This window comes from Takifugu rubripes, chromosome 14, assembly GCF_901000725.2.
Source record: "Takifugu rubripes chromosome 14, fTakRub1.2, whole genome shotgun sequence".
NCBI lineage: Eukaryota > Metazoa > Chordata > Actinopteri > Tetraodontiformes > Tetraodontidae > Takifugu > Takifugu rubripes.
Window position 1 is genome coordinate 12,455,974 of NC_042298.1, and position 13,713 is coordinate 12,469,686.

At 45.7% G+C, this 13,713-nt stretch overlaps 1 protein-coding gene across 2 annotated transcripts in view; it reads left to right on the forward strand.

The window, feature by feature from the left end:
- The first annotated feature begins 6,322 nt into the window (after positions 1–6,322).
- Positions 6,323–13,713, forward strand: part of fgfrl1a (fibroblast growth factor receptor like 1a) — a 43,440-nt gene continuing 36,049 nt past the window's right edge. The window contains exons 1-2 of one of the 2 annotated variants that reach the window (XM_003970570.3): positions 6,323–6,791; positions 7,558–7,658. In XM_003970570.3, coding sequence (XP_003970619.3) covers positions 7,598–7,658 — 61 coding nt within the window. In that variant the 5' untranslated portion in view covers positions 6,323–6,791; positions 7,558–7,597. Of the gene's footprint in view, positions 6,792–7,315; positions 7,494–7,557; positions 7,659–13,713 lie in introns of those variants that run through there. The other variant, XM_029847139.1, reaches the window with a different exon arrangement.

Sequence of the window (13,713 nt, forward strand, 5' to 3'; positions counted from 1 at the left end):
AAAAGGAAAATCATTCATTCTGCGATGCGTTGTGTTGATTTTTAACACGATTATTTGAACATTTTTAAAAGTCAAAGAAAATTATTCTTCCACCCATTGAGGAAATCCCTAAAATCTACTTTTGTTATTTTGTTCTTTTTACTTTTGCTTCACATTTTAGCTGCAGAAGGGTTGTGGGATATTCACTGTTGCTATTTCGCTTTCATGAACTAAAAACTACCGGTTGAAATGTTTAAAGGAAGCGAAGCTATGCTTTAAAGTTCGAGTGACGTTAACTCTACCTTTACAATGTGTGTTATGACACTTTAAGGATCTTTTCTGATATTGTGAAATGCCACAACTTGAAGCATCGCTAACCTGCTGCAGCAGAGGGTGAATCATTGCTTCACCTGTGGGGAGATGAACACTCAGGCATCTGGAGATGTTCCTGGCTGCAGAGCCGGCGGGACACACAGGTAGAAATGTAATATTTCCTCTCTGAGAGCTGGAGTTTTTAAAAGTGGGAGAAGTTCGGACGGTGAGATGTTTTACTTTCGCTCGTGCTGAATGATTCACTGCAGCTTTTCCACATCCACTTCCCTCCTGAACTCCGGTTCAGACAGTTTTCTGGCATTTCCTGGCAGACTTTGTGTATCCTCCACGGCGAGATTTCACTGCAGGTTGTCAAATATCGCCTCTGCGCTCTCCAGCTCACAACTTTCTAAGACCTTTAATGTTAAACAGCAGCGCGAACAGACGTCGCTCTCGTCCTCCCGTCTCGTAGATGATGGCTTTTCATAAACGCTCGTAACGTTCGGATGCTGAGGGTCACTGAGGAGACCGTGCTAAACGCCAAGGAACATTATAAAACGGGGATATTTGACAGCTGGCTCCAACGTGCCCGGGGTGTCTTGGCTTCACAAACCCCAACTGTTGCTGCACAAAGCTGTCGCATCAAGTGTTTGTAAACTCCAACCATGAGCAAGAAGGTGTGAGAGAAGTGTGAATCCAAATGATTTAACAGATTTGTACAAATGAATTGCAGGAATCTTATTTCACTGTGTGCAATTTGTTTATTGTGTGATAAATACGCCCTCCTGCTGTGTTGACGTCCCTGTTATAGCATTTCTAGAACTATAAGAGCATCTGCACTCATTTTAAATAGTCAGGAACTAAAAACGGAGCATATTCTGTTGCTTTTCTTCCCAGTCTGATTGTTCCCTGACCCGAGGTCAGCCCTCGATAGCCTGCACCCGTGTCGCTGCTACCTAAAGTCACATTAACCACCAGCGCTCGCCAGTTTTGTTCTCTCATGTAGCGTTTCATGCTTGCACAGCTGTTCACGTCGCATTAGGCTTCCTATGTTCCCAGCCTGAAGGCCAGAACTCTCCCGTTAGCTTAATGGGCCCCCGCGGTCGCCTGAACCGAGATGTGTTCGTATAGACTGGATACGTGCACGAGCTAATGTGCTTGTGTTAACTTGCTGCAGGGGGTCAGACTACCTGTCATCCAGATGTGGAAAACGTTCTGTGAAAAGGGATTTATTTTTTATTTGTATTTAAAAGTAAATATTGCATGCTTTTACTTTGAAGCTTACAATGATTGTATTTAAAGGGTGGATATTTGGAGATAAATGGAGATAAATGGATTGCTTGTTCCACCTGCTAACAAACAAATGAAACCGTCCAAACAGCAAACTAACAGGCAGAAAAAGCAGAGAATGCTTTTGGGGTTTCTGCCTTGAGGTTGTCGCCATGGTGTGATCGATGCCTTCCTCTTTAACTTTAATGTATGGAGCGCTCACCTTTTATGTGCAGTTTTCCGTCCTGTCCTCACCGTCCAGAATCTGTCTTCCAAGTGTAGCACCGACATGATAATGTGAAACATCCCAGAAGTGAAGAAAAGGAAAAATATCTTTGAAAAATGGGAAGTGATTCCAAAGGCTGTCAAGTCTCCCTCTCTCTTCCTCTCTCTCTCGCTCTCTCTTTCTCTTTCTCTCTCTCTTTCCCTCTCTCTTTCTCTCTCTTTCTCTCCTTCCCTCCCCCCCCCCCCCCCCCCCCCCCCCCGCAGCCGTTTTCCATTATCAGTGCCCAAACCAGCTTGTTAAAAAGAGCAAAACTCAAACCGCAGTTTTCAAAATTACAGAATTCCATCATAAATGCCCAACTCTCCCTGCGGCTATACTGGGTTCAGGCTCGAGGTGAGACCAACATACTACAACTCAAACACACAACCACACACACACAACCACACACATGCTATATGCTATACGCCAGCAGAAACACCAAAAGGTCAACGCAGCGAACCAATTGCTGCAGAGTGCGTTATTGGACGCTTCAAACGTGCACACATTTGTCATAGGAACACCACGGGGTTATACATTCTGTGTAAACATGCAACCTATATTCGCACACGTGCACGCAAGGGTGCCGTCATAATCCTGTGGCTATATTGCCCTCTTCTCCTCAAAGAGCCACTGCCTGCATCAGCCGAGGCTGCTGCATAGCAACCGGTCAGACGGCCTTAGCAACGTCAACACTGTGTTGAAAATGGCAACAAGTTCGACATCAAAATGTTTGTTTTATTCGCCACTTAGATGCTGAAAAGGAGGTTTTTCATGTCGTGCGCTTCAGAACTGCTTTGGTCGTCTGCAGATCCGCGTCAGAGGCTGAACCGGGCCACACCGAGGGCCCGAATCAGCTACCGAATTAATGAGGTTTCCTGCGTCCGTTCACCGGTGCGAGGCCTCACCCTCAGCTCACCTCCAAAATTCTGTAATTGTTCTGGTCTGTTCCTTCATGTTGGTGAGCGTCCACGTTCAGTGGGCACTGGAACACGGAGCCGTGGGCCGGCGGGCTGGTTTTCCAGGGGCAGCTAATGCTGAGATGAAGCATCTGACACAAGGCTGAAGAGTTAGAAAAACAGCAATCCACAAAACCCCTCACAAACACACACACACACACACACACACAGTGGAGTTTTATCCTCCATGAGTAATTCTATGTTTTGCTTTAAGGGAAATTGGGGCACTTTGGCCGTAATTGTTCCAAAACTGCCAGCTAATTACGACCTTTTTGAAAACAAAGCGAGCAGATTGGATGTGACGTTCTGCTGCGCCTGCAGAATATAAACACCCTGTCGCACTGGCTGAATCCCAGTAAAACCTAATAACAAAAATAACCGCGTCAGGAGCGGTGCCCCAACGGAGCGGGAAGCCGCGATCACAGATACGTGACTGCTGACCTCCAGCGCGGGGAGGCTCGGGTTTGTCTTTGGCAGCACCAGATTTCAAACCTGGTTCAGTTCAATTCCACTCCAGTCACCTCAAGGTCACCACAAAACCACAATAATGGAAAAATATGGGAGAACTGTTTGATATGTCCTCCCAAAATGCCCTGATGTAGACACAAAGCTGCATCGGGATGATATAGTGATGAATTTACAATATTGAAGGAAAAAAATTACGTGAAATCTCGATTTATTATTGTAAAAAAAATTAGAATTCACCTGGAGGTCAGTGCTGGTTTTCAGCAATTCTACAAATTTATAGATTTCTGGAACTATTTGATATTAGAGGTTTGGGGTGCAACCACCTGGGAGGAAAGGTTTTGGTCCAACAGCTCAGATTTAGTTCGTAAAAAAAAGCTATTTTTGGAAGGAGGAAAAAAAATGATGTGATGAGTTTGAAAGTATCTGATTGCGAAATAAGTGCAGTTTGAGAAAGGCAGCCTCCTTCCAGTGAGGGATGTTACATGGCAGGTTCTCAGCGGCTGTCTGACGTCCAGAGAACATGCAGGACGCACCTTCTGCAAAAGCTGACTGATGATGTTGCCTCCTCTCAGAGGAGCTGGCAGCCGCCCTCGTTGTTGTTGGCTGACCAGAGCCGAACGTCTCTGCTGACTGGAAACAAACGCTCCTCTGCCCTCAGCTGAGCCATTTCAGGGCCCGCGTTACAACGTAAGTGAATTATCGAAGTGAAATTTACTTCTCACTAAGTACTAGTCGTCGGATTAGTGAACATTTTGTAATTTAAAGTGGATTTTCTTCTAAACCGCAGCGTCAAACTAGCCAAGGAGGAAAAGATGATAATAACAGATTTTTTTTTCTTGATTGTTTTGAGAGTTACCAAGAGTCACAAACAAGGTGGAAAAGATGGAAATGTATGATTAATTTGGCTTAAAAACTCCAAATTGGAATATTTAACAGGGTGCATGGAGATGGCTAATAACAAATAGCGACAGTCAGGGAGACTTCATAACATTTACCCTGAGCAGCCTTTGTGGGAGGCCAGTGTGGTTCACCAGAGTAAAATATGTTAAGACTGTGTGTTTTTCCAGCCGTGCATGCGGAGCTGGAAATTTCACATGTACAGCATTACATAAGCGTTCGAGGAAAATGTATTTCAAGTATTATGGCATCCGTCAGACAATCAGCTGCTGGCAAAAAGGACAGAAATGGAAAACCATTAACCAAGCAGGAATTAATGAATGTGTAGAGGGGGGAGGGGGGGGGGGGGGGGTGGGGGTAGAGAGTACAGCATCAGAATCAGCTCCAGCCTGTCACAGTACATGGATTTCAATGGAGCATACTCACCCATATTCCCACTATCTGTCATGATGATTTGAGAAGAATGGCAACTACAGCTGCCTGAAACAAAATCCCTCATCGCTCACTTGTCCTCTGCTTCCATCTACTGAAGAAAATGTGGAATTAAACTGTCAGAAAGTGATTAATTACCATTACCATTAAAGGAAGCAAATATGGAGTGACATGGATCGTGAGTATCATTTTGTTATTTGAGATATTTATAGTATTAGTGGGTCTTCTCTGCAGCAATGATTCTTTAAGGTTGATAATTAAAAGTCATTCAGATCATTTGTCCATGTAGACCATTTATGAACAGTCACGGTGCATAAAAGAGTAATCTTCTGCTTACTTTTTGCTTTGTTTTCAGATTTTTAACCTGACCGTCAAAGTTCCACAACACTACTGGCTTTAAAAACACCCCTCTGTTGGAATTACAAGGACAAATATGACGCATCATCTAAAATATTTTCAATAACACATTGACATTGAATCTCTTGACTATATAAACTATCTTTCTGTCTTTAAACGTCGCACTGACTTCACTGTAAATTATATTTTTACCAATAGAGGTCACTGTTGTTTCAAAGTGATGATTTTGTCATTACTGTTGTGAGAATTGTTTTGGTTTATTTTACTTGTCTTTTTCCATTATTTACATTTAACCCGTTAACCCAAAATTTCAAAACCTGAAAATAATTTATACTTGGTAGTAAGAGATGTGCAATTTATTTGGCTGATTAAACCTATTAATGTTAAGAGACCCGAACACAGGCCAGGACACAATGGTGGAGTGGTCAGACAGCTTTATTTACAGGGGGGGGGGAAGCACACAAAGAACACTGGAGCTGAAGACCCCGAACGTGCCCAAGAGACACAGAAGGCAGGAGCAGCCCCCCACAACTGCAGGAAACTCAACACACGACAAGGGAACCCGAACAAACACCCACACAAGACGAACAGACACCCTGGCACTGACAGGCAGGCACAACCTGCTTAAATAGGCAGCAGATGTAAATTGCCTACAGGTGCCCATGCCCGCAGTGCCAGCTGCCACCAATTGTGCTCCATTCCACCCCCTGCAGGACAAAGCCAGACACAACCCAAAAACCCCAACAATTAAAATGTATAGAAATGTATAAATGTAATATAATTATGATGTTCAAATAAATTACCTATTAAAAGAAATAACGCGTTCGTCGATGCAAAGTGCTGTAATAACACGTAAACACCGCGAGGTGGCAGTGTTGGCTCATAAAGTCCAGATGAGCAAAGCGATTCGTACCGCAATACGTCCGAAACTAAAATGAAATGAAATAACAAATAAAATAAATATTATTACATTTTTTACTTATTAACTTATTTTACTAATAACTTATTAAGCAGCTCTCGCATCCTCTCTACATTTTTTTACTACCACTTTAAAGAATTTGTCAGTATTTCTCATAGTACCAGTATTAACAATAGTAGTTGCTTCTTAACTGCATCTGCTGTAAAACATTAGTTATTATTATCATGCTGTATAATATGATTTATTAAAAAATTTTGTTATGGATATGCATTTTTATTGTTGTTGTTATCGTTATAATATCGGTGTGGGTTTTTAATAATTGAGTTCTTATGATTTTAGTTCCTCTCCCCCCCCAAAAAAACCGCTCCAAATTTGTCCGCCACCCTCCCGCTCGCTGATTGGTCGGTTCGCTGATTGGCCTCTCTTCTGATTGGCTGAAAGTTTCCTCCTCGCGTTCCGCGCCGAGCCCTCTGCTGTTGTTTCGCCTGCGGCTGAAATGTTGGACGGCGACGCCGCTGCGGGCTGCGCCTTCGGAGCGGTGATTTAGCGGATAATTGCGCGGCGAGTCGGCGGAAAACACGCGCTGTTGTTCGGAGCTGCGCGTCCTCGTCCTCAGCCGGAGCCTTTTCCACGCGGCTGTCATTCACAAATACTACAGCCTGACTTCTGCTCGCTCACGTGTTTGACCTCACCGACGTGTTTTCCACCTTTTACACTCCATTTTCCTTCATTTGCATTTATTACGCATTTTTACTCTGTGGAGATATTTTATTTTATTTTTTATTTTTTGAACTTTTGAGTTCCGCGGTTGCAGACTCGCCTCCTCGCGGTTTTTAGATTAATTCTCTTTTAAGAATTATCTCAATCTTGTGAAGTTGTGGTGTAGGTGCACGGGTGCAGATAACCGGATTCATCATCAGGGCTGGGAATAGTTACAGTAAGTGAACCAGCTTTATAATTATGTCACAAGTGTGCAGATTTATACTGTTTCAGCGGTTGTAACTTCATATTAAGAGAAAAATGACGTGGTTGCAATGCTTCATTAATGTCAGGGGATTTAGATTCATTGTGTGTGGATTCCTTTTCAATTGGGATTCAGTTAAATTGAGTCAAGAAACTTGCCTCTCGTGATTATTGCGTTTGTGGGAAGAAAAACAACAAAAAGAATAAGATCACTTGTCGTCAATTCTAAAGAATCTATTGATTTTGAGCAGCACTGGACTCTTTCCTGTCAGGTCTGAGATTGACAGACAGCAGTCAGAGATAGAGGAGAAGTCTCAGTAGGATCAGATTTATGTGGTGGATTTGAGATTTAAACCACTGAGCAGGTGGATGGAGTCAAGCTTTAAGGAAAACAGCGGGGCTGGTAGCACCCCTGGACTCCTGGACTCCTATTTTCGATCGCAATCTGCAAATATCCTAATTTCTTCACCCTCCCCTTCGACGCATGTTGCTGCGTCTGTGCTCTCCAGCTGTCAGACAGTCGACAATTAATTATGCTGTAATCTCATCAAGCTGGAATCAGTTTTGACAGCAGTTCAAGGAGACGGACACGAGCGGAGCTGCTGGATGTGAAGGGTGGAAAAAAAACTAATCAGATTTGGCCAAAACAGCTCCTTTCATTTCCTGCTGCAAATAAGTAATTGAGCTGATTTGTGTGGAAATCTCTGAGTCAAGCATAAAACTGCGATGTGTCCTTTCAGGTTAAACCGACTGAGGTTTGTCCCTAAAAGTGGAACCAGGATGGAGCTTTTCCTGGTGTTTGCGCTGCTGGAGATGGTTCTGGTGTCCGCCGGTGCGAGGGGTGAGTAGCAGTACGGCAGGATGCGCTGTGGGGAAGCCTTCTCAGGAAAATGACCCGATAGAGGTGCATGTCCGGCTGTGTCGCTCCTAGAACCCATCGGAGTTCATTTGATTCTCAGGTTGAAAAGTCCAAACCCAAACGAGGGCTGACGGCTTCGCGCTGTCGTGTGACATTGATATTTACGTCGCCAAATCTCTAGTTTAATGGGGAAAATCAACAGACCGTCGGGAACCTGAATCAACATCTGATTTGTTCTGGGAGGCTGAACGAGGCCGTCAGAACCTTCGGTGGGTTCTCTCTCCTCTGAAAGCATCGCAGCTCGCTGGGAGCCGAGCTGCTGGGGGCCCAACGCGGTGGGCTGCACTTCAACGACGCCTTCAGATCGTCCGTGAACTTTTGACTTTGACAGGTTATTCAGTTACTGTCAGGCATCCACCAACCTGCCAGGCGGCCGTGTGCTTTTCCACTCCTTGGTTACTCTGCTGGCTGATGGGTTTCTTTCATCCCGGTCTAAATCAAAGCGGCGGAGCCCCCGTCGGGCCCCCGGAGAAAACGGGGCGACGGCGCCGGCGTGTGAATGAGAGGCCGCTCCAGCCGGCGGACGGTCGTGGGGTTGGCGCCCGCTCCAGACATCACACCAAGGACGGGTTCGCAGCGGGAACAAAGCAGCATTGAGCAGAGCAGGACCGGCCGGCGCGCAGACACGGGCCTGAAAGTAAACACAGGCCCACAGACTGCAGAGATGAGATTAGATTAGCCTATTAGGGATGTTTGCTGTGCTGGGCCACAGCATCCCCCCCCACACACACACACCTCCCCCACGCTCCTGCAGCCCGTCAGTGTAACCAGAGCCTGCTGGGGGGGGGGGGGGTTGCAGGAGCAGAAAAAGAGCCCTCCAGAATTATGATAAAAGAGGAGGACAAACAGGGATGGGGGGGGATTCTGGACCACATGACTGCGTGTTTGTGCCGGCCGTCCGCTGGGAAACACATTTTGTAGCTGTGATGCTGTGGGGGGGGGGGTGGGCCACCGCGGGGTGTTTGGGTCAGACGGCGATAAGAGCTTTACAAGCGAGGTGATGTAACTAGCTTAGCAGATGGCAGTAAAGGTGAGGGTGGTGCATGTGACGGGGACGGAACGCTTTATTCATACAGGCGGAGGCACCAAAGGGGCCAAATCCGCTCTTTATTTATAAAATCGATGGATGATCCGACACCAGGAGCAGGAAATCGCAGTAAAATATTCCCTTTAAATGACACGCAGTTGATACATTTGCCTTTTTGCAGCGTTGTGTGTTTTTTTGCGTGTGTAACACCGATTAGGACCCAAACAAGCAGCTGAAAGAGATCAAGTGCGTGTGTGGATGTGACGGATGCTCGCTCGGGTTTTGGTTCTGGCCTGAGGTTTGCACCGTGCAATTATACACTTGTGGTTTCAAATTTGCCTGTTGTGAGCCCTCAGCGTCTCTCTCATCTCCGCCACGTTTATAGCACGTTGGCTAATTAGTGGCGGCTTCACATTCCTGCCATTTTTAAAGCACGATATGTGAAGACTCACATTTATGTCCCAGACAAATGCGGATACCGAAAATATGCGGTAACAGTAAGAAGTTTTTAAAAAAAAGGAAAGATGCTTTGTACAGGGTGATCTGAGGATCTCCTAAGTGGTCCTGTAGGGGGGTTCCAGCGAAACATGGGCCGTGGTTTCTCTCTAATTTCATCCATACGTAAAAAGGACGGCGACCAAACATCTAAATTATTATCATATGTGGGGGTCCCTGTGGCAAAATCTTATCATATTGGGGTCTAATTTGTCAGTTAAAGGATATTTGATGGGTGAGAAGTTCAGGGAGCTGCTGAATTTTTAGGTTTGGGATTGAAAACATGAAACGTTTGTCTCTGCTGTTGTGCACGGTCGAATTAAAGAAGACCCAAACGGGCAACGGCACCAGCGCACAGCCTTTACTATCATCAGTGTGTTGAGCAGCCGTCCAGGATTGTGAAATTAGATCTTGTAGCATGCACCATCGATTGAGCCATGATTTGCATCAGTGCTATTTTTAGAAGCTAAGTATAGAGTTTTTAAAAAAAAAAAATGAAGTCACTGAAAAGGAAAATTCAGTCACATTGTGTGAAGTGTAAACAGCCGCATGCAACGGGGAGACGCTAGTGAGCGTGCACACACATTCTTGCGTCCCACACATTCATTACCGTGGAAGGTAATTAGCACGCTAACGCCAGCAGAGATATGCAAGAGAGAATCACAGGCACACAAATGCAACAGTTCACGCACAAACAGCTCCAAACAGCCTTTTTTACAATGTCTTTAATCCCTTTGCATAAAGACAACTGATGATTAGTTTATATGAAATGTGTCAATATCATTTTAATTAGATCACTGACGTAAACTGCATTTTTTTAAAAAAGTATAGTCATGACAACGAATGCAGTGGCAGCCCAAATAAAAAAAATAAAATAAATAAATGAAGGAATGAAGACGAATGCATTTAAATGCATTCTTTACCCCTTGAGTAAATAATTAAAACTCAGAAATCACCATAAGTTTGACAGATGACGCACTAATGCCTGGAGGTCATATTCATCAGGTGAATTTCACACTGATTTTCATGTCATCAGTGATTAACAGCATTTTTTTTTTGTTAATAATAAAAGCGTCCGGCGCGGCTCGGGACAGGAAGGGCTCTGTGTCCTGATGGGGAGAGCAGGCACCTTCCTCTTGCTTAAGTAAACAGCTGCATACCACAGACAGATGCAACTTTACCTCATTGTAAACACACAGTCATCGTCTCACATCGGTGACCCCCCCACCCCCACCCCCCCGTCCCTGATTCGTAAGCATGCAGAGCGTCCTAAGTCGCAGCTTACCATCGTAAATACCATTTGACATGCTGACGAGCATTATATGGACTGATGGCGCTGGCTAGCATCTGTCCGTCAGCCTCGGTCGGCAGCTGAACCCACACCACAAGAGAGAGACGGTGTATTTCAATGTTTAAAAACGATACTTTCCCTCTGGTAGAAATGGGGGAAATTAGGGCAGGAATTTTTTTTAAAAGGGCACTGAGGCCTGATTTGACTCTTAATGAATGAAGATGCCTTTTGGGGTGTTTTGGGGACATGCGGCGACCATCAGCCCTTCCGTGGAAGCGTGTCATTGGTAATTACATACAGATTAACAGACAAAAGGCCTCTTCAAAGGGCACATATGACTCTAGGAGTTCCTCTTGTTAAATCCTAATGTCAGGGCCAAATGTTGCCTTGTCAGGTGTTTGGAAAAAGTGCACTTTAGCTGAAAGGTTTTTGACGGATATCAGACATATTTGTAGGCTCGTTATCATTTTTCCTGTCTTCCGCCTGTGTTTTTCAACGAAAATATGATAAAAGGACTTTTCAGATGCAGGCCGCCCGTGTGTCTGGGTTTGGGGCTTCCAAATATAACCCAGGGAATGTTGGGCTGTGAGGGTCAACCTTTCTCCCTGGCACCCTGCTGTGCTCCCAGAGTTTTACACAGCCCGCTAATGCTAAAGGTTATTAGCCCGCACGCAGATAAACTCAGTGTTTGCTTTGGCTCTCCTAACGGTGGGGCAGTAATGGGGCTGTATTGACGCTCTCTGTGGGGGTGGTCAATGTGTCACGGGGATGTGAAGTTGAGTGTGTGTGTGTGTGTGTGTGGATGGATGCAGCAGGTTAACAAGATAAGGTAGAAACAGGCACTTTAGGTTTACAATAGAAGAGGAAATAGTGACTTTTTACTGTGACAAAATCAGTTAATGGCCGTTAAGGCTGGATAATAAACCCCCCCCCCCCCATCTTTCTTTGTCTCTCAGCGTTGGGTTGGCCGTGGCGCCACGGTGCCATATTGTGGTTTCAGTGGGATTTGGGGGGTATGTTTGGTGTGTTACAGCGCTGGGGGTCAGAGGTCAACCTGTGGACCACGGAGGGGGTCAGAGGGACCGTGTGCTTGTCTGCGGTTCTCCTCCGGGTCTCTCGGACCGCGGAGCAAATTGCCGAGCATCACTTCAAACATTCCGGTCCTTCCCACAGGATATCTTAAATTTAATGCCCCGATAAAATGAGGAGGTTGGAAAATCACAGATGACATTAGAAGCACAGAGCAGGTTTCTGTGAAGGGGCGATAGGATGGATGGGTTCTCCTAAAAAGGAGTGAAAGGTAGTGTGTCACCCCACTAATTATCTGTTCTTCATCACCCCTGCTTCTATCTCTGCACGGCCTCTTGTGCCTGTCACTGTTTTTATCTGAGCTTTTAATTCCTCTGCCACTTTCTTTGTCTCCGCTGCTTCTTTATCTCCCTCCTGTCCTGTAAGCAGAGCCTTTCCAGCTATTTTATCCCCCACCTACCCCCCCCCCCCCCCCCCCCCCACACACACACACACACACACACACACACACAGAGTCTCCAGCTGTTTTTTCACTGGTGGCGTTACAAATGAGATGTTGAAAAGTGATCGCTGGGACAAGAGACACAGACCCTTGTTGAGCTTTTTTTTGGGGGGGGGGGGTTGAGCAGGGCCGCGTCTGTCTGTGTCTGTCTGTCTACTAAAAAAGGAGCAGCATTCTGACTTCAGTATGAAATGTGATTGACGTGTGATTGCGTTTTGAACAGTCAGCAGCCTCTCTCTCTCTCTCTCTCTGTCTCTCTCTCTCTCTCCCATGTTGTTTTTAGACATGCAGATGACCTTTGATCCCGGGAAGTGGAGGCTGATCGGGGCAGGATGTTAAAGGGGACAGCTTTTGGAAATACTTTTCCCAGCTCTGATAACTTTTAGCTGTGGCAGGTTGAGCTTGTGTTGCAGCCAATTCTTTAATGTGAGAGGGTTGTGCTGCTATATCTGATCCTGTTCTATCCTAACACACCCCGGAGTGACTTTTGTCGGGTTACGTCATCAATGGAAATGCATAGAATGTCAGGCTCGGTGGGAAGTTCTCCGATTTTGTCACATATTGCGCTCCTTTATTGCTGACTTCTAAACTAAAAAAAGTTGCCAGATCTTTCAAAAGTGGTAGTTCTCAGTGCGTTAAGCTCCTCGGAGGAACGTTTTGACCCGTAAGTTTTGACTTCATTCATCAACATGACTTGACTCAACTCTGAAATGTATTAAATGCCCATGTGTGTCTACACCGCACAAGAACTCCCCACAGATGAAAGCCAGAAGTTCACAACCTCGAGTCTTAGCTGGCGTGTTGTGACACAGTGTTACTCAACTATTTCTGATCAGCACATGAAACCAAAGCGGACGCTTCGTCCCGCGCCGGTTAATCGTTTCCAAAGCTGCTGGGGTTTATTTCACAAATTTCACCCATTCTGTGTGTAATAACATAAACACTCTTCCTACATTAGTGCGAGTGTAATAACCCTGATGGTGCAGCGCTGGTGCGTGGCCGCTAAGCCAGGTTTCCCACTACGCGGCCCGTCCCCACACCGCTCCTCTCCAGCGTGGGTATTATCCACGCTAATCCCTCTATTGTGCTGGCACCATTAACGCGCCGGGACACAACGGGCCCATTCTTCCACATGTAATTAACAAAGGTACTTATGGTCTGCTTTCTGGGATTCGCCAGCGGTGTTGGTGGAGCTTTAAAGAACCCAGCAGGGCAGGGGGATGGGGGGGGGCTGGGCCTTCCACATCCCCTGGTGCTGTGGAGGAAGCTTGGTGATGTAGCCAAGCAGCTAAACTGGATTTTTTTTCTTTAAGTGCTGTTTTTGATGCCTTTTGCACATGAATGTGCAACTAAATTAACTGTGTCGAACTTCAAAATGCTCCCCAAACGCTCGTGAAAAACGTCCTAAAGTTACACGTGGTGTAAAATTGAAGCAAGGGAGGATTTCTTTTATTTCCCTCACTCTCTGCTTTCACTTCCTTTGCCATGGTGGGCGTTTGGGTGCACGCAAGCGTCACAAAATCAAGGATTGACCTTAAACGTATCGGAGATTGAACCATTCGCGAACAGGGTGATTACGGAGCGGAAGAGCCGACTCAACCTGAACGGATCAGAGCGGTTTCACTTTCACTTC